This window comes from Manduca sexta, unplaced genomic scaffold (genome assembly GCF_014839805.1).
Source record: "Manduca sexta isolate Smith_Timp_Sample1 unplaced genomic scaffold, JHU_Msex_v1.0 HiC_scaffold_1262, whole genome shotgun sequence".
Lineage (NCBI taxonomy): Eukaryota > Metazoa > Arthropoda > Insecta > Lepidoptera > Sphingidae > Manduca > Manduca sexta.
In genome coordinates this window covers 1-22,155 of record NW_023592110.1, presented here as the reverse complement: position 1 = coordinate 22,155, position 22,155 = coordinate 1, and the positions used below count along the sequence as shown (strand labels likewise).

The 22,155-nt window shown below is 34.2% G+C and overlaps 1 protein-coding gene across 1 annotated transcript; it reads right to left on the bottom strand.

Annotated features, from left to right (window-relative positions):
• Positions 1-3,623: 3,623 nt before the first annotated feature.
• LOC115454040 (aldo-keto reductase AKR2E4) lies at positions 3,624-12,083 on the bottom strand. Its single transcript, XM_037445162.1, has 6 exons — positions 11,747-12,083; positions 10,648-10,821; positions 10,258-10,374; positions 9,624-9,791; positions 4,562-4,765; positions 3,624-4,112 (listed from the first exon to the last, which is right to left on the bottom strand). Exons 1-6 carry the CDS (start codon positions 11,819-11,821, stop codon positions 3,933-3,935), a joined length of 918 nt encoding a protein of 305 aa, XP_037301059.1. The 5' UTR covers positions 11,822-12,083; the 3' UTR covers positions 3,624-3,932.
• Positions 12,084-22,155: the final 10,072 nt, after the last annotated feature.

The window sequence follows — 22,155 nt, the reverse complement described above, 5'->3', positions numbered from 1 at the left end:
CTGCGAACTCCCATCGAATATCCAATTGTTTTCAATTTGTTTTAGATTTAGGATATATTCCCTATAGTGAAGGTTTTGTGCAGACGCAAGCGTAGCCCAACTTTTATACAAAAATGGGCATTCTCCTTCGATATGCAGATAGTTTGAGACCCTGGACACTTATTTAGCACTTTCTAGGGGCTTCACTTGACTTAACATCGTGTACAGTGAAGCCACTTTGCCGACTCCGCAATAAAAATAAATAATACATTAGTGACATACTTAATTTGTATGCTTAGGTCAACGGTGTTGGCTAAAATTTAAATAACAATGTGAAGGCCTAATATTTAACCGCAAATATCCGTCTTATGTCCAACCTTTTACTAGCTACGATTGCTTCAATTATGGAAATAGAAAATTGTCTGTAGACAATAAATAAAATATTTGTAATTTTCAGTTAGGCATTATATGTGTCCTTGAGGGTTTATAAGGTCAGTCGGGGAAAGGGCGCCATAAAATTTTCATAGCTGGATTCAATGCAAAATAATTTCTTTTGTGCTGACTTAAGAATGTAATTTTATTAATTTAAGAATATTTGGTATTTTGTGATAACGACCTATAGCTATTCAAGGAAATCAGACAATAAATTAATAATACTTTGCTCAAAGTAAAAAAAAAATGGTAGTGGGCGCACTTGCCTCCGGAAGGCTATTGAAATTAAAAAACATCATAATTTCAATAGGGAAGATGGTTGGAAGTTTGCACAAGCCTGGGATCCAGTTCTACATTTAATTAAATCGGAACCTAAAAGACCGGCTGCCAGACTTCAAGACACTGTGAGCTCATTCTGCGTAGATGGGACCACCAACAGCTAAAATTTTTAAAAAGTTTTATATTTGTAAAATGTAGGTAGATATTGTAACTCTGACTTTGTGGATGAACAACACCTCAGTCCCTCCCGTGACCATGGAGTCTGCAAAGTCTTCGAAACGGCGGAAGAAAAGTAAAATATTAAAACCGCGATAAAATACGTAATATTGTTTAATTTCATATTTTCGGCCTTTTCACCCTTCAAAGAGTGTCTCCTTTTATTGTACAAGTAATAACTTAGCAAAAGAATAATAATAATATCAGCCCTGTATTATACAGAGTGGTGACGACATAACGACATTAAATGAAAACACGAACCCCACTAGTTGATCAAAACACTCTAAAATTATCAAAAAAGTTATTACGCAAAACTACAAGAATCTAATTTTTCAAACAAACTAAATGCGAAAATAATCTAAATTAAACACACCAGCATTTATAATATTGTTTACTAACCTCATCTGACCTGTAGGCACTGCACGTAAGAGGCGTACGTACGTACTTATTTGGCGGTCCCTTTTGAGCGTAAAGTTTCATTCATGAACGTAATCTAAAAAATGGTGGTCATGGTCACTAGGTTCACATTTCATGTAAACACTTGAACATTTAATCAAAGCTAATACACACGCCTATGAACTACAAAAGAAATGCCGACAAATCGTCGGCCGCCGCGCCGCGCAGCATCAGCTGATGTGCGTCTTACAACTTACATTATGATATTTTTTTAATACTATTGAATTTTGTTTCTAATTAATAGTTTAGTTTATCTAGCCATACGTAATGCTGTATAAGAACGTTCTCTTCTTTCGAAGAGCTAATCATTCGATCGTGCCGACTTCGTTTTCGATAGCGCTTCCCTTACCCCTGGTATTTTTGCCTACACTTACCTACATGTTTAGACAAGAATTTCAAATTGACAACGTAGCTATCTTACCAGTTTACAAAACAAGTGGTGCGCCTCGGCAATCTTTCTTTGCTAATAATAATAATGTTATCTTTATGGTGATTAGGTCTAAATACAACCAGCAATACAATAAAATATTGTAATATTATTTCTGAGTAGCGAGTAGCACATTGTATTTAGTTGTATTACGCATGTAGGTAAATGAAATTGTTTTGAGGTGAATGACCTAATGAACTTGCGTGGCTAAATCGTAATGCATGTACATCATGTTCTAAAATCGTTAAAGTAAAAAATAATTCCTGCGGCTGAACCATTGATTGTAATTTGATAATTTTTGGTATACGTACTACTAACGTGATACTCGGTATGTGGTTTCATTTAATGTCGCTATGTCGTCACCACCCTGTATACTTGCCCACTGCTGAGCACGGGCCTCCTCTACTACTGAGAGGGATTAGGCCTTAGTCCACCACGCTGGCCTAGTGCGGATTGGTAGACTTCACACACCTTCGAAATTCCTATAGAGAACTTCTCAGAAGTGCAGGTTTCCTCACAATGTTTTCCTTCACCGTTAAAGCGAACGATAAATTCACAAAGAATACACACATGATTTTAGAGCAAAAGAATACTTAAAAGTAATTACATTTATACAATTTATACGATGTATTACTTAAATATTGGATCCCACTGCTGGGAACATCTCTCCTCTACTACTGAGAGGGGTTAGGCATTCACCAAGCTGGCCTAGTGTGGGTTTATTACCTACTTTTATTAACTACAAAATTTAAACTATTTTTTATTTAACAACAATGGCTAAATAAACAGTGAACGAACGGCGCGAAGGCGGCCGCAGTTCACCAACTGGGACTCCAACCAATCATAACGCAGACTGCCTATTCACTCACTCACACCCAGCGACGAATATGGCCGCGCGCTGGTTTGAATCTCATTCTGTTCCGTACAAAGTTACATCTCGGTCTTTGCCGAGAATTTCAGCGGTTTTTAGCCGAGAACCGAGACAAATTTCTCGGTTGGATTTATAGCCGAGAATGCCAAGACCGAGATCCCGGTCGAGCCTTACAAATTTCATCTTAATACGTTGGGTAGTTTTTGAGTTTAACATGTTCAGATAGACAGATGCAGCGGGGGACTTTTGTTTTTATAATATATTTTTGTAGAACTTTTTTAAGGGAAACAATCCCGTCACACATCATTGTTGCATAACTTTAACAGTTTACGTACCGCACGCAACGGAAGCTCTCAAAACTAATAAATTTTTCCCGTTTTTGCAACATGTTTCATTACTGCTCCGCTCCTATTGGTCATAGCGTGATGATATGTAGCCTATAGCACTCCACGACCAAAAAGCTATCCGACACAAAAATATTTTTTTCAGTTTGAACTGGTAGTTCCTCGAGATTAGCGCGTTCAAACAAACTCTTCAGCTTTATATAATAGTATAGATTTACCACGTTGTTTAGCCGATTATGACATACGCGTCGCCCGCGTGCGCCAACATACCGCCTGCTTGACTTCAGCGTCTGCAGGCCTTGCGAAACAAATTTCCAAGACGAGCACTTGGTTCCCTGTGATACTTTAGCAGCCGCAACCACCACGTCGACACCAATATGCCGACCATCACGGCGTCAGGTATTTATGCATATGGCGAACAGACATCCACAGTCCTGAGCCGAGGTTCGTGACCCATTAGTGGGTTCCCATCAGGTAGTTTAATTTTCAAGGGCTGCGAGTGCCTCACTTACCCAAAAGCCCGATGTGTTTGAATAAGCCGGCCCAAGCCAGGCTAACCAACGCAGGGTCATTTAAAAAAAATCGATATCGGGTAATAATGAAATAAAACTAGTACATCACGTAAACATAATTTATTTTGTTGAAATATAATCCACAACCATAAATTATCATTTAGTAAATGCTATTGATACGGTACAATTTAATTATACCGTTTGATAAATAATTAATAATATTCATGCTTAAACGAAATATGTAAATTGTGACCTTATTAAAATATACATAATGAAGCATTTCCTTTGATAATATTTTGTTTTGGACACACAATTACTTGTGCCCTAATCAGTATATAATTTCAAAATATTACTTAATTATAAATCTTTGATTGAAACATTTACGTATGAGTATTCACGAACCAGCTAAAGAATCTTCAAAAAGGGTAGTTTTTAAAATGCGCGAATTTGGTAGCTGGAACACATCGATGATCGATATTGTAACCATCGACTATTGCCATCTCTGCGTCATTTAGTTGAAAATCGAAAATGTCCAGGTTCTGTTGTATACGAGACTTGGTGAATGACTTTGGTATGACTGGAATATTCCGTTGGATCTGCAAAAAATGTGAAGGCGAGTGTCATTTCTCTCTGATGTTATAAGTACCAAGAGTGACTTAGAACTATGTTAATAATAATCGAATTATTATAAGAAAATACGCCTCACGCCATTATCGCCGAACGGGTAGGCAGAAGCACAATAAAGACACCAACCTTTTGCCGCTTGTATTCGGTCACATGTGAGGGGTGTGTGTCGCATGCACCAAAGATTGGGGCGTTTTGTGTGACGCTTATATTTATTGAAATAAGCCCTATTTTCCCTCCCACCCTGGGCCGCTCACGATAGGCCAATTCTCTGGGTTGATACAAAGCAGAGAAACACAGTATTACTTTACCCAACCTCAGAATTGAATCCAGAACTTCAGAGCGGTGTCCTATCGCTCACGCAATGCAACTACGCCACCAAGGCAGTCGTAATACCCATATGAATGAATACGATACTAACCAAATATCTCAAAGCAACCTGTGCCCGCGTCTTTCCATGTTTATCAGCCACTTCGCCTAGCTTCGGATCAGTTTTTATATGATCTAAATCTTTAAACTCCGGCCTCGCCTCAGATATGAGACCTAGAGGAGTATAAGCTATTGGTATTATGGAGTTTCGTATACAATAGTCGACTAATTTGTGTTGCGTTAAAGTTGGGTTGATCTGTAAAGGAAAATTAAAGTTTTGAATACAATGCAAAAACGGCTGTTAGATTACAATAAACTTCGAAACGTAGATAAATAATTTTTATGAGTTTTTTTGTCTCGCTATGAAGTTATCTATAGTTTTTTTTTATCTGTAGTATTGGATAATAAATATTAATGGTGTCATCGAATAATACCTCTTAAGTTTTTTTTTTTTTGTGATTGCAACATTCTTCTTCTTGTCATTTGTGTTATTAGTTACGGTGCATATATTAAACGTGTTACAACAGAATTCTTGTTAATTTTACCATTAAAAGCCCTAATATGAACAGGTTATGGGCCCCAGGACGTTAAAACCAATGATTATTGATAAAATTAGTAAAGAGCAACAGTTGAAAATTTTATGTGACACGTGGTGTGAAAATATAACCTCTTTTAAACATGGAAGTAACAAATTCGATGAAAGTTGAAAAATTTGACGGAAATAATTTCAATCAATGGAAGTTTCAGATGAAATGTGCATTGAGGGCGAAAGGTTTAAATATATATACTCCGAAACCTACCGAAGCCACCGCACAAGTGCAATGGAATAAAGACGATGGATTGGCAATGTTCATTTTGACATCGTCAATGGATCTTAACCAAATTGCTTTAATAGAAAACTGCGATACCGCTAAGGATGTAATGAGTAAATTGGAAGCTGTATATGAACACAAATCCGAATTCAATAAGATGATGATTCATGAAAAATTCTACCAATATACTTATTGTTCGAATGACAAAATAGCGCAACATGTTTCAAAAGTCGAAAGTTTAGCGAAGCAGCTCAGAGAATGTGGTGAAAAGTTAAGCGACACTGCCATAATAACTAAGATTTTAAGTACACTGCCACCTGCATATCGGTCTCTGCGACAAGCATGGTTATCTCTGGACCCCGATAGTCAGAATATCCAAAATTTAACATCACGATTAATTGATGAAGAAGCAAGCTTAGAAAATGAAGTGAGTAATAAGACAGCCTTAGTGATCACCAAGAAAAATTCAAAACAAGTTAAACACAATGAGAACCCTCATAAGACCTCCACAAGCAATACAATTAACTCAAGTCACAGATTTGTTTGTTATAATTGTAACAAAAGAGGTCATTTTGCTAAATATTGTAGAGCACCCAAGAAATCTGGTCATAAGAACCAAGAGCAGCGGAATATGTTAGCATTTAATGCCGAGAATACTTCATCGTGTATTAACGACAATGATGTATGGATATTGGATAGTGGAGCATCAGCTCACATGACATACAGGCGTGAATTTTTCTATGAATTTCATAAATATCATAATTATGATAACAAAACTGTTAAACTTGGAAACAAGCAAAATGTTCAAGTTTGTGGTAAAGGATCAATATACATAAAAAGAAAAGTGAACGATCAGTGGGAGCAGAGCATATTAGAAGATGTAATTTATGTGCCTGAATTACGTAGAAATTTATTCTCTGAAGGAGTAGCAACCAGAAAAGGTTATGTAATCCTAAAAGATGAGAAAACTGCTTTAATAATGAAAAACAATGAAGTAGTTTTAAGTGCATATTTAAAAGATAACAATCTTTTTGAGTTAGAAATTAAAACAATTGTACAAGAAAGCTGTAATATTGCTCAGACAGATGTCAAAATGTGGCATGAGCGCCTTGGGCATTTAAATGTCAAAGAACTTCAAAATATGAGCAAGACCGGAGCGATCCCTGTAACACTGACAGGAAATGAGAAGTTTATATGTGAGGCATGTCAGTATGGCAAACAAGCCAGATTGCCATTTAAAAAAAAATCTGAGCGAGGCACATGTCAGGCAGATGATATAGTTTACAGTGACGTTTGTGGGCCTATTGAAGAGCCATCAGTGTCAGGAAAACGTTATTTTGTTTTGTTTAAGGATGGTGCCACTAGTTACAGGCATGTCTATTTCCTTAAACACAAGAGTGAGGTTCTAGAATATTTCATGAAATATAATGCTATAGTAAACAATCAGTTTAACCATAACATACACATTTTACATACTGATAATGGCAGAGAGTATGTAAACCATGAATTTAAGAATTTCCTGACTAGTAAAGGAATAACTCATGAATGTACTGCTCCTTACACGCCACAGCAAAATGGTAGAGCTGAAAGGGAATTGAGAACAATAATGGAAAGTGCAAGATCAATGCTTTATGCAAAAGACATTCCTATAAATTTATGGGCTGAAGCTGTCAGCTGTGCAGTTTATTTATTAAATAGAAGTTCATCAAGTCAAACCGTTAATGTGTCTCCTTATGAACTTTGGTTTAATCAAAAACCAAGTCTGAAGCATATCAGAATATTTGGTTCAGAGGGATATGTACATATTCCAAAAGAACGAAGAAAGAAGTTAGATAAGAAAAGTATCAAATTAATATTAGTGGGTTATGACCAAGAGAACTATAGAATGTATGACCAAAATACAAAAAGATAGTTGTGTCGAGGGATGTTAACTTTAATGAACACAACAATGCTATAGAATCAAGGCAAAACTATGTTGAAATGAAGGTAAATGAAATAGATGTAACAAAACAACCTGAGTTGTTGCCACAAGAAAGTGTGTCAGATGAACCTGATTCTATAGAAACTTCCTGTTATGATGAAAGTGTGGACAGTTTAGAAAACCATGATGATACATATTGTCCACCCAGAGGTATGGTTATAAGTGAAACCAGAAATATATCTCTAAGACCTCGAAAACAAAGGAATATGGAAGTGAATTTAATTGAAGTGGAAATACCGAGTACTTTTCAAGAAGCTGTCACAGGTGTTAACCAACATAATTGGAAGAAAGCCATTGAAAGTGAGCTTAAATCCCATGAGGACAATAACACATGGACAATAACAGACAGAACAGAAAAGAAGCCTATTACATGCAAATGGGTATTCTGTATCAAGCAAAATAGAAATGGAGAAATAGAAAGGTACAAGGCTCGTCTATGTGCCCGTGGCTTTACTCAAGTAAAAGATGTGGATTATAAGGAGACATTCTCACCTACAACCAGGTATGATTCAATTAGATTGTTGTTGAGCATAGCAGCTAAGGAAGATTTTGAAATGGAACAGTTTGATGTGAAGACGGCTTTCCTGTATGGGGAGCTTACAGAAGATATCTACATGGAAGTGCCAGAGGGTATTGAAGCAAAGTCATCGAAAGTATGTAAGCTTAATAAATCCTTATATGGTCTCAAACAATCTTCACGTTGCTGGAATAAAAGTTTAGCTCATTCCTTACTGCATATGGTTTTAAAGTATGTAATGCAGATAATTGTGTTTTTGTGGGTTGCTTTAATAACATCAAAGTTTTGTTAATAATATATGTTGATGATGGGTTATTGTTGTCAAAAAGTAAGGAGGTCATATCCATTATTTTGAAAGATTTAGGTAAAAAATTTGAAATAAAAAGTATGTCTTTAAATTCTTTTGTTGGCATAGAGATAAATAAAACAAATAAAGGTATAGCTATAAACCAAATAAATTACATTGAAAACCTAATAAATAAGTATAATATGTCTGACGCTATAAGTTGTAGTACACCAGCAGATGTGAATGTACAATTGTCTAGAAATGAAAGTGAAATTGTTAATAATTTTCCATATAGAGAAGCAGTGGGAGCTTTATTATTTTTGTCTTCAGTGTCTAGACCAGATATAAGTTTTGCAGTTAATCTAGTGAGTAGATATGTTAGTAACCCAGGAAAATCTCATGTAAATGCAGTTAAACGAATAATTCGCTACTTAATTTGTACTAAAAGAATGTCAATTGTATATCACAAAAATGTAGATTTGATAGGTTATTCAGACTCCGACTTTGCAGGCGATCTTGACTCTCGAAAATCAACAACAGGTTATTTATTTTTAATGAACGGTGGACCTGTTACTTGGGCAAGTCGAAAACAAAATACAATCGCCTTGTCAACAACTGAGTCTGAGTACATGGCTGCATGTGATGCGGCAAAGGAATTATTGTGGATTAAACAATTTTTATTAGATATAGGTGAACCACAAAAGTCTGTTATATTGAACATTGATAATCAAAGTGCAATTAAGTTAATAAACAATCCAGTTTTTCATAAAAGAAGTAAGCACATTGATGTGCGATATAAATTTATCAAAGAAAAGGTTGAACAAAAACTAATTGAAATAAAATTTATTGAAAGCACATGTCAATTAGCTGATTTCCTTACTAAGGCTTTGCCGTGTAACAAGTTTAGTTTTATAAGAGATATTGTTCTTCAAAATGTTATATAACTTTGTTAAATATTTTTGACACCCTTAAATTTAAGTGGGAGTATTGGATAATAAATATTAATGGTGTCATCGAATAATACCTCTTAAGTTTTTTGTGATTGCAACATTCTTCTTGTCATTTGTGTTATTAGTTACGGTGCATATATTAAACGTGTTACAACAGAATTCTTGTTAATTTTACCATTAAAAGCCCTAATATGAACATGTAGTATAAGACGTTGTTTCGTACCAAACCTTGTAGGTTCGATTCCCTTGGAGTTTCGAAAATTTGCGGCATAAACGGCCGTATCTTTTGATTACGTTGGCTTAGAAGTTTGATTTATTCACAGCTCCAAGGGACAGTAGACCTGAGTATTTGATATAAATTTCAGCTTAATACCCCTACGCGTTCCTGAGAATAAGGGGCTTGACAGACGGACAGACGGATAACAAAGTGATCCTCTAAGGGTTCCTTTCATCCTTTTGAGGTACGGAACCCTAAAAATTGTATTTAAGTTATATTTTATTAATTCAAATCAGTTTAATAGTTTCAACAAACAAACTCTTCAGCATAATATATTAGTATAGATTTTACCTCAATCTGATTTACAACAGGTTTGACCATGCTTTCTTTTAGCACTCTGTCCAACTGTTCTTGATTGAAATTAGACACGCCAATAGATTTTGTCAGGCCAAGTTTTACAGCTTCTTCCATTCCCTTCCATGTTTCTATGTAGTCTATAGATGCCTCTTCGCCTTTATCCTGCAAGGAAAAAAGTTCTACGATCAATAAAATAAGAATTCATTTAGTGTGGAATAATTCTATCATTTTCAGGCTTCTTGTGATATAAAATTCCATGGAAAACTAGTATTTATAAAAAATATTATTAGGTGATATAGTGTAACTACTCTCTACACTTATTTACAGTCACCCATATAACTAGCCGATAAAAACAAAAACAATCGACAACCAACTGATCATTTTATTGCGTTAAAATAAAACAAATTTGTGGTTTTTATCTCGAGCATTATTTTTTTTTACCTCTACCATTATTTATCTGTAAGTTTCCATTGTTATCAAAGGTACTCATAATTATTATTATCATAACTTGACTGTCAGTGCTATGTTCGCCAATGTGACTAATAAATGATTTTATTTACTATTCTACCTCTGCTAACACGTTCACCAAAAATTACAGTATTATTTTTGACAATATTTTCATACTTACATTTACTGAAAATGGCCAATGTATAAGATACAGGTCGACGTAGCTTAAATTAAGCTTAGCCAATGACTCCTTCAGAGCAGGCACTACATCTGATTGCCTGTGCCGATCATTCCATAACTGAAATAAGTTTTCTAGCCAGTAATAATTTGCTACCCAATTTTATTTTCTACTAAGAATACAAAGTTGCTCAAAATTTTTCAAAAGCCTTTATTCACTAAAAAGAGAGTATACATACATTTTAAAAACAAATCAGTTTATTCAAATGCTAAAAAACTATCACCTAAACAACTTGCAAAAGACATGCTAGCAACAATTTCTAGAACAGAAAGCCTGAATAAAAGGCTTATATTATTATTAATGTATGATAATAAGAACAAGTCAAAACATTACCTTAGTAGTAATAAAGAGTTGCTCCCGTGTAACAACACCTTTTTTTATCATGTTATTAATGCCTTCACCGACTTCCTCTTCATTGTTGTAACTGGAAGCTGTGTCTATGTTCCTATAACCAATTTCTATAGCTGATTCCACAGCCTGACTATACTGTCCAGGGTCAGCTGATCTCTGAAACAGTTTAAAGCCAAAGAGTTCTAAGACTATATAGAGTGGACATTGGGAAGAGTGTCATACAAAAATTTTGCACTCATGCACTTTAATGCGCATATTATTTATTTATTTAAAACTTTATTGTACACCATAAATATAAAAATCAAGACAAATTCATATACAGATGGTGGAAATTATTATGGTGGTCCAAAATGCGGTCTTATTGCTTGAGGCGATCTCTACCAGACAACCATTGGATGGAGATGATAAAAATACTCGAAAAGGCAGTTTAGGGCGTAAGTAAAAAAAATATGATAAATTAGATACAATAATAATTTTATTTAATTGGCATATTTTCTATAAATATGTTACTTTTGTAAAAGTCTAAGAATGCTGCAACATCTTGTCTCACAGACATTTCAAACAAGACAACATATTACCAATTGGTAACAACTTTTGGAACATACATTTATTCCTAATGTCCGGTCTTTAACTATACCATTTTATGTTTTTACAGCTAATTAAATAGGCCAACTAGACACTAGCTCCAAGCCATATCATGATTTTCTTAAGCCTAAAAACTGTCTTAATATAATATGCTAGTAATTATTCATCATACTTAAAGTAAGCCAATAGGTGTTATAGGTTTGCCGCAATTAATCAGTAAAGTTTTTGTAGAATGTGGATTTTATTTCAGTGTTAATTATTCAGGCAAAAAATATTTGTAAGATACGGAAGTGTTAATAAAATCATGTTTACCAATGGTTCGAATCTGCCACCACTAGATATAAAACTAAAACTAGATTGAAGAAATAAAAAAGCACGAGTATTATTACTTAAAGTTGAAAAGTAGGTAATTAAAATTACATACAAATAGTTTGAAGTGCAAATGAAAGTTAAAGTAAGTACCTACATCAGGCAAAAATAGTAATGTTTTACTTACAGCGTAAGTGCCGAGTCCGACAATTGGCATTTCTTTTCCATTAGACAGTTTTACTGTGGGAGCTTCAGCGACCATTCTAAATTCTAAGTCTGATTCTAAGTAATAGGTATTAAGAACACTTTTGTGTTCGAATATTAGGATATAAATATGCTACCGCGCAAAAGCAAGACCGATAATTTAACTCAAATTATTACGTGATCCTTGCTAATGTTGTGAAAGTTTAAATCAATTACTTACAATAATAAATATTTTGTTGCGTTACATAATATGTATTATTTTATGTTATTAGCTCTATGCAAAGTGCATAATTTTTTCTACCGGGCAAAAGTTCATGAAATGTGTACAATGGTGTACAATTTACTAAATTTTTTTCTTCGTCCTTAGAGGACAGGCTATAGTCTCACGACCATACTGCCTAGTCTTACGAATTTCTTTTCTTCAAATTTAATTTCTTAATATATTGTCTTTCTTAAGTATTCCAATTAGTAGTTTTCGTAAGTATAGTCAATTCCAGGTAAAGTATAATCCATTTTTCCAATTGTCAAATCCAGAGTAAATAACAATTCAGTACGATTTTCCTCGTCAGTGAATATGTTTCATACTATCCGTAAAATATGTTTTACTATCCTCTTCTTGATTTAAAGCTCCATTGAAGGATATAGAATTTGAAATACCCTCAGAACAAGAACAAGCATAGAAGGAATCTAAATTACTCTCATATACTTATCCATATTTTTCAAATAGGCCAAAACCGTTGAAAAGAACGAGACAAATATTATGTTGCTAAGGTGGGCTTGCGTACACTTTAAAATAATCAAATGGTTACCTTTGTAAAGAAAATGAAACTGAAATCATCAGCTTCCATCGGTGAGTAAACAAAAAACCTAATATAGTTGCTCAAACCCTGTACACAAGTGCAAAAAGTGTTATTAATTATACTTTATTATGCTGTAGTCATATTATAATCTGCTGTTGGCCATTCGATCCAGTCATTATTGTATATTTTTAATTTTACCAATTTACGTAGTCGTGTTCAATAGTGTTGTGCTGCATATTCTGTCGATAACATAGATGTTAGTATATTGTAGTTTACTATTTTGCATAAATTGCCTTTTACTTTCAATATACGGTGGTGTAGTGGTAAAAGCCACTTGGAAACCGTACGGGGTCGAGGAAACTATCTGATTTTCAGTGTGTTTCATACAATGTGTTTCATTGCAAATTTCCCACAGATGATGCTATGAGGCAAAATGGATCGTTGTCATAGCTCGTCCTAATTGGCATTGGAAGAAACAGCACCGTGTTAGCTCTAAGCATTTCGACAAAGTTTTATTAACATTGAAATAAGTTATCAAATATATGTGACATGAATGATACCGTTGTGTTTTAATTTTACCGTCCCATTTTAGTAGCTTCTGTCAAATCCCACCTCTTGGGTATCTTTTAATCCCTAAGAAAGTCAGAAAAGAACAAAAGGCGTACTGGCTTTCTCCTAGACGAAATTCCGGCCGATTTTTGTTTGTTACTTACAGTGGTTTCCATTCTTTCCGAAATTTCTAACATTTTCTTAATTTAATAATCTAAATGCTAAACCATTTTCGTGGAATGACATTTCGGAAGGCATGGAAACTGCTGTAAATAGCAAATGAAAATTGGACAAAATTTAGTTCGAGGAAAGCCGGAAAGTTCTATACTTTATTGTATTTTAACAGGTTCTTAACGAGTGCTTTTATATACCCAGACTTCATTTGGTACTTGAATACCAAATCAGGGTTTTGATATCTTTTTTTTAGCCTTTATCTAAAATAGCAATTTGCAACGGTTTGTACTTGACTGACCGAAAAGTGTTTATTTTAGCAGGTCTGTGAATTTAGCCGATAGACAAAACATCTATCGATATCGATAAGATGTCAGAAGGGATCGCAACACAATTAAATTTCTTGCTGTCTAAGACAGAGTACACTCAAATGTCGTAGTGTTACTTCTATGCTTGTCATTGTTCTGAGGCAATACCAATGATTAAAGAGTATAGAGGATGAGCGATATGGTCACGTGACATGCAGCACTTTTAATGCATAAAATGGCCCCGACTTCGCCCCTTACAATAGTGATATTCTAGTACCGAAAATTTTGTATCGACAACGAAGAATTAAAAGAGAGATAAACAAGCCCAAAAAAAGATCAAATACAAAAGGGGTTAGGTTACCATAATATAAACAAACAAACTGAAACTGATTTCGAAGTAACAATTGTTAAAGAAACCAGTACCTGTTGTGACAAACATCCAGTTGTGTTTGATTCATTTTGTATATTTTTATGTTGCACTATTCCTTGCTAAAAAATTAACTTACAGATTAAGATATTTACTTAATACATGATAAATGGAATAAGATAGCGTAACCAGCAATTATTATTTGGTTGGTATTATTTTATAAGTAGTTATTATGCTCTTTTGATTGAGAAACATAACTATGTCTCAGCAAACTAAAATCAATGAGCGTAAAATATATCTTACATTTCATCTTTATGTTGTTTCTTTTATGTTTCATTGGTAATGCAATAACAATTCAATTTTTTTCATAGCAATATATTAAAGTAATATTACTATAAGGTGAAGTATAATAATTATTACTATTTTACTTACCGGGAATATTGTTGGAAAACAGTTATTTTTTACTCACGGTGCTTTTAACGTGTGGTTTATGCATTTCTTCTCAAAATGTAAAGAACGAATATATGTATTTGTTGTAGGATTCCAATCACCTCGCCCAATATTCTCAATCCATTTTGCCCTGGTTTTAAAATTTTTTGGTAATCTAAAAAAATATTCTAATTTCACTTAGATTTAATTCGTTCTGGATAATACAATATTGATGTGTGCTCTAACATTATTTCAAAGATAAAAACCGTAACTGATAAACGGGCATCTGTTAAAATATCGATATCAATAATTTCTAAACAAATCCACCCATCTCTAAGCTCGTAAACAAACATAATGATTTTAATGTATATAAATCACGCCTAAAAGGGTCCAAAGCTTAACAAACCAAATCCACATATAATTTTAAATGATAAAAACAAATCCAAAAAGTAAATATATGTTACGCGTCGCTATCCTAGCCGATGACATCGGGTGTTTCCGGAAGTATTCGGCTGCGCGGGCAGGCTGGCAGAAGAGAAGATATGTCAAAGAGAATTATAATATACTAGCTTCCGCCCGCAGCTTCGCCCGCGTGGATTTCGGGTTTCAAAAATGGAGAAGGTGCTCAACTTGTCGGGATGTTTTTTTTAATTTATGGTGGTATGCAGGTGGTCCGATTGTCCGGTCAGGGTCTGATGATGGGATCCTGGTGAAATCGAAGGAACTTTTAACCATTAAGGTTGCACACGAAATGACGGAAGCTTAAAAAATGCAGTAACTTCTCCCGTTTTCCCAACATTTTCCATCACTGCTCTGCTCCTATTAATTGTAGCGTGATGAAAAGTATACTATAACCAGCTCAGGAGTATGAAAAATAATTGTACCAAGTTAAGTTAAAATCCGTCGAGTAGTTTTTGTTTCTATAACGGTTATACAGACAGACAGACAAAATTTTACTAATTGCATTTTTGGCATCAGTATCGATCCCTAATCACCCCCAGTTATTTTGGAAATATATTTCATGTACAGAATTGACCTCTCTACAGATTTATTATAAGTATAGATATGCAAAAGTAGCTCAAAAATTGTCCATAACGAAAACATGCATTTTAAAGTAAAACAAAAGAAATAATATCGTGAAGCCAACCAAATAACTAATGATATATTAAATTTTGTGACTGTTCAATTTAGTCGGGTCCGCGATATCACTTTCGTTGAGTTTCAGAACGCGACATTACATTATTATATTCTGTGCTCCAACGCACACTGCTTTGATGTTAGGAACACACCTACATTGCTTAGACAACAGTGAACTTTATACAATAGCAATAAAGCTCAAATTGACTCTACGTATTAGTTAGAAAACGTTTGTATGGGAAATAGAAAAATGCTGTTTTGAGGATTTTCCCGGCAATTATTCGAATTTTTTCTCACCTTTTTAAACCTTCCCTAGACCTCCACGAATAATTCAAAACCAAGATAAGATAAATCCGTTCAGCCGTTCTCGAGTTTTAGCGAGACTAACGAACAGCAATTGATTTTTATATATATAGATATGGAAAAGATATGTCACGCGACGACTATTCTATTATTATTCTCTCTGGTTGGACGTTATCAAAAAATGTCTAAAATTATATTCTGTAATTATTTTGCTAATATAATGTTTACTGTAAAAAGAGCGTTTAACATTCAGTAGTGGGATTATACAAATGATAATTTGAAGTTACATTGAATTCGAATGTGAAGAGAACTATCGGAATAAATCTGTGATGAATCATTGAATGCCAAAATTAAAATTATCAGATTCTCAGATTTTAGTTACCATGGCAAACGTCTACGTCTGTTGAAGTAAATATGTTGTGAATGCCTATGGAATTGATGTCTGTACATTACTACGATTCACGACATTCATAACAAAACTTTGTTATGCCTGCTGCTTGGCTCACTGGAGAGGGTGTTTTCTTAGAAAGTAAATCATTGGAGAGAGGAATGACTGGAGTCATGTGAAGTCAAATCCGTGGCGCAACACTTCAGGCTGACAATGCGAATATGCGTAACTGTTTATTTTATTTAATCTGATCTGTCTGTGGCCGTTTGATCATATTCTGTCTGCAGCCATGACCATTCTGATCATATTCTGTCTGTAGTCATGAGCATTCTGATCATATTCTTTCTGTAGCCATGAGCATTCTGATCATATTCTGTCTGTGGTCATGAACCTTCTGATCATATTCTGTCTGTAGCCATGAGCATTCTGATTAGTGTTACTAGGTCCTATTTGTTTAATATCGGGCAACAGGTAAAACAAATCGGGATCCAGGTTGAAGGTCGAGACACAAAAAAAAAAATTACTGCAAGTCATGCTAATGTTGGTTTTAATTGTAATTTCTGTTTTAACATCGAATCATAGATCACGGTACAGTCGCGTCTCTAAAACAACAGAACAAAATAAAACTATACCTACAGGGCTAGTGATGTGCTGCGTTGTTTATTTTTTGATAATAATGTCTTTGATAAATTTATTGATTTTCGGGATATTTAATGTCTCAATCAGTCGTAAATTATAAACCAAACCTATGTCTCCAGAACTCTGATAACCGGGATATTCCGCGCACATCGGGACACCTGGTAACACTACATCAGAAAATACTCTGTCTGATTTGACTGCTTTATGTTACTGATCTGCTTCATTCGTTCTATTTTACTTAATTTCTTTTCTGTTTTTCTATTTCTGTTTCTGGTTTTGTGTTTATGTTTATATTTAATTATAAATAAATAAATAAACTATCTATACTTATAATAAATCTGTAGAGAGGTCAATTCTGTACATGAAATATATTTCCAAAATAACTATCAGGGGGTGATTAGGGATCGATACTGATGCCAAAAATGCAATTAGTAAAATTTTTGTTTGTCTGTCTGTCTGTCTGTCTGTATAACCGTTATAGAAACAAAACTACTCGACGGATTTTAACGAAACTTGGTACAATTGTTTGTCATACTCCTGTGCTGGTTATAGTATACTTTTCATCACGCTACAATTAATAGGAGCAGAGCAGTGAAGGGAAATGTTGGGAAAACGGGAGAAGTTACTCCATTTTTAAGCTTCCGTCGCGTGTGCAACCTTAATGGTTAAAGCTACACAGAAATCATGTATGACGGAAATGTTCTCCTTAAAATTATGTAAAAAATATCCCACGACAGCATACGTCTATCTTTTATGGTTGACTCACAATAACACGTGTAACTCCCGATGGGTTAGCAGTTCGAAGCTTTCTCATTATATTTGTCTACTCTTACGTTTATAACACTCTCAGTCATCCCTAATTAAAAAAGTTAACATTATTAAATATTCCATAAAAAAGAATCATAGAAATCGATATAGAAACACCAATATTATACATGAAATACGCTAATAATAAGCCATCACGCGTGAATACTGAATCATGCTATAAGCTTCCTTCGATTTCACCAGGATCCCATCATTAGACCCTGACCGGACAATCGGACCACCTGCATACCACCATACAATAAAAACATCCCGACAAATTGAGCACCTCCTCCATTTTTAAGTCCGAAATCCACGCGGGCGAAGCTGCGAGCGGAAGCTAGTATATAATATGTGTGAATTCATTAATCTTACATGGAAAGCTTACAGTCTGACATAAAGAGATTAAGTGCTACAATATACGGCAGGAGTACAATATTATGTGATTTGTGGTATACGAGTTTCCAAAATCCAGTCAACTGTGTTGATGTATAAATGCAATTTAGGAAAACAGAGTAAAGAAAATAAGACAGAGCAAACGTTGTTGTTTAGAAATGTAATATAATAATATAATATAACATACATATATATTTTTTTTTCCAGATACGCTCACTGATCTGGTTTAGAGCATGATATAAAAAAAACTATTCTGTCTATACTTGGACTATGGATAAATTGATAAGCACTGGCTTATTAATTGAAATGTTTGGTATTCTTATATAGCACTTACGCAATGGACTGAACAAAATACTGAACAATTGATGCTCTCTAAGTATATTAATAAGGTACAATATATGAGCAATATTTCTGCGAATGAATAAGGGTGCAATATGGTGACTCTGAAATGGTATACTGGATTGTGTTGCCGTACTAGCTATAACACTCAGCTTGGTAAACCTTCGCTCAATTTTTGATAAACAGTGGGAATGGTAATCTGAGATTGCAAAAACATTTGTATTTGTCTTTGAGTATTCTTGCAATTTTGAAGTGTACCATGGTGGTGGTGATGGTTTATTGCTGGTAATAACATTATGTTTTAAAATATAGTAAAATATCAGATACAACCTTACGACTGACATCTATTGTACTGCTTATGATAAGTTCTTTTCTATTAACCTGTTGAGTTGTAGAAATATTTTAACCGTGGTTTTGTCGAGCAGACATGTACAAGGAATGCATATTATGATAATACTTCGAAGATGAACGTCTTCTGATTTTAGTGGGTTATCAGAAGCTGATGTTTTAATCAAATAGTTAAAAAAGGATGTTTAGAGTTCAGTTATTGCCATTTTGTATATATGTAATTATATGGCAAGAAATTACAAGTAGTGTTATAATAATAAAAAAAGTTGAAACATATTCAGTAGAAGTAGCGACGGATGTGTGCTTCAGTATCGATACTATTTACGGAGCCCAATTTACGGAATTTAAAATTGACATTTAACGAAAATTATGTACAAATCTTCTGGTTCCAATGAGTTGCCAATATTGTGTAATGCATATGAAAATTGCTGTAGTTGTTTTTATTCCATGTTGGCCATGTTCTCTGTGCTGGTTGTTCATATAAGCGGAACATACGCGTGTAGCTAACGCTGTACTTGAATAGTGTAATTGTAAATCACATGTCTCCACATCGGCTTCGATCGCCAGTGACAGTTTTTTATAAACACTGGGGTTACGGTTAAGCCTGCTAGTTCTCTTAGTTGAATCTGGTCCAGTGTCTTGGTTATGTCTGCGATATAGAATCACTTTAGCGAGGACTTTATAGATATTTGACATGAGCATGAGTTGTAGACCTATAGTTATTTATTCAAACAGTTAAGATTTATAGTCTTCTTAGTGTTTTTTATATTTCAAATAATATCCCCATTTAGGAAGTGTCTTGACACGCGTGGCTTAACTGACTATTCAACTCATAGTTATGGGGTAGGCTGCGCTTTCAATTTTTCTGTTACAACAAACGAAAGTTTTGAAGATCCCGACATCTCTGTCGTCTTTTTAGTTGTTTCGTCCGATCTGATCTTGAATATTGCTATGCTCTCTGGAGTCCGTCATTCATCGAACATATTCAAAGATTGGTGAGAGAGCCCGGAAGCAGTTTCTGTATCCTTTTTCACACGTGAATAACCACTGCCACAGCTTATAAAGCTATGAAATCTAGACTTGCTCAATCTAATATCAGTTTTCTTGAATAAAGACGCAAGATGGCAGATATCATTTTTATTTTACAAAAATGGGTTAACGGTGACATTGATAACTCTGTTTTGCTAATGAAACTTAATTTTGCTGATTCTGTTTTGGCAACCGTCTCCATAACAGAGTGACTTACAACTTGCCAACACGGCGAATCAATTATGGTCATCACTTGCCTTTGTGGCGAATGTATCAGTCCACAATAATATGCTTCAAGAAATTTCTATTTTAGCGGTAAAGTACCTCAGATTAAGAAACTTGGAATAATAAATTCTGTCTCTAATTTGTGACTTCAACTAATTCGTTATTACTAATTCAAACACAATGGAACTTGCTTCCTAATTTACTTTTATTGCATGTAGAGTTCACTTCTCGAAAGTCGTGCACCCAGTTCTGTTGCTAATGTATCCGTTCTTAATTTGGAGTCTGTACATCTTATGTTATCGATTAGGTTAGAAGAGCTAATAATAAAAAATATGTTGTTCTTTTCAATTTTCTTGTGTAGTCGTATAATAGTAATTGTTGTCCACGGACTTGAAATTAATTCATTCTCTAAGACCTCAGTCAATAAATATGTGAGTGTAGGTATTAATAATGTCCCTGTTCTCGATGAAAAGTTCATTGCTGATGTTCTCTGCACCTGGAGTTTTATTTGATTATTTTATTTTTCAGAGTTTGTCTCCGGTACCGGTTCTTAGTGGTCGGATCTGTTGTTTCTGTAGTATTTCTGCATGTGTATAATTCTTGGATGCATTTAGTAGCTTTGATAAAGACTCTCGTATCGTGGTTTCTATTATGCTGTTTTATCCTTTATGCTGGGGATCTAATCTCTTTTCGCTATCTGTATTTTCCCATCTTTTTCTTAATGCCTCTGGTCGTTTGAATGCATTTTTTCTGTGTTTATAATCTGGAAGCATGGCAATCTTCCGCATGTTAGTTTTAAATATTTTATTAATTTCAGTTATGACTTTTCTAACGCTTCTTGCCTTTATGCTGTGTTGCTCGTAAACTATTTGATTAATTGATTTGATTGAGTTGGTTTATGTTGCGTATGCTTATTTATATGTATGAATCTTCTGCTTATAAGTCCTTATTGTGTGTTATATCATCTTGTGTGTTAACTTCCTTTGCGACTTCTATGAAGTTCTTTAGTTGTGCTTCTCATTCCTTTTTATTTGCTGCTGTCTTACTAATTTGAGGTTTTGCTTTGAAAGGTCTAATTGTTCTGGGTGTTTTTAAAACTTAAGTTTGGCTCTCAGCATTCTATGATTGCTATTAGTATTCAGTATTAACTGTATGTAAACCTTGGATAAATAAAATGAAAGTCTTTGGTAGCTGGGAATGAAGTAAGGAAACGGGGTTTAGGTACTATCGAAAAATAAATTATATACACATATAGCGTGAAAGTTAATTGCAAAATGCATAATTTGTTGGATATTGTGGATACGCAAGACTTTATTGGTTTATTAAAGGGTTAATCGATCAGAAATAGTTAGTGAGTTACTGGTAAATATGTTAAAATATAAGTACTCGATTCAGTTCTGCTTTCACACAATTATTTTTGTGAATACCTTTGGTATTCACTTTGCAGGATGGCCGATGTTACGCGTCGCTATCCTAGCCGATGACATCGGGTGTTTCCGGAAGTATTCGGCTGCGCGGGCAGGCTGGCAGAAGAGAAGATATGTCACGCGACGACTATTCTATTATTATTCTCTGGTTGACGTTGTCAAAAAATGTCTAAAATTATATTCTGTAATTATTTTGCTAATATAATGTTTACTGTAAAAAGAGCGTTTAACAATATGTTTGTGACTATTCAGACTGGGTACTCATTGTATAATATTTAAAGTTGATAAATCCATTATGAAGATGAAGGGAATTTATTACTTAGCGTTGCTTTTAAAACTTCTTTAATGGAAGTAGAATTAATAGGGCATCTTTTATTACTTAATATTTTAATAATTGTTTCAACTAATGTACTTATAAATGTATCCGATTTCATTAAATTATTAATTTGCGTGTCTAAAGTACGTGAAAAGAAAGAGCTGAAATGCATTGGAGTCAAAAAAGTTTTGAATATGTGGCATTTCTAGATTTTATTTTTATTTTCTTCGACCTGTTTTTATTGACATGTCGACGAAATAGCAACGTGATTGTTTCTTTACAGTTGACACATGTGGCATCTTTGAGAGTCAATTTGGTAATTTTAAAGTTGTGATTTAATGTACAAATCGAACATTGCTTCTGCATTACGGCAGAATTTAAAGCAATATGCCCATATTTCAACATTTAACGCATTGCTTA

What these genes read in the sequence shown, in the direction of transcription:
- LOC115454040 (XM_037445162.1), bottom strand. Translation starts at nt 11,821, where the DNA reads ATGGTCGCTGAAGCTCCCACAGTAAAACTGTCTAATGGAAAAGAAATG. An exon ending in AACTCTTTATTACTACTAAG is followed by an intron (nt 10,375 to 10,647) that starts GTAATGTTTTGA and finishes AACTTATTTCAG; the next exon opens with TTATGGAATGATCGGCACAG. An exon ending in CTGTTGTAAATCAGATTGAG is followed by an intron (nt 4,766 to 9,623) that starts GTAAAATCTATA and finishes TTTCCTTTACAG; the next exon opens with ATCAACCCAACTTTAACGCA.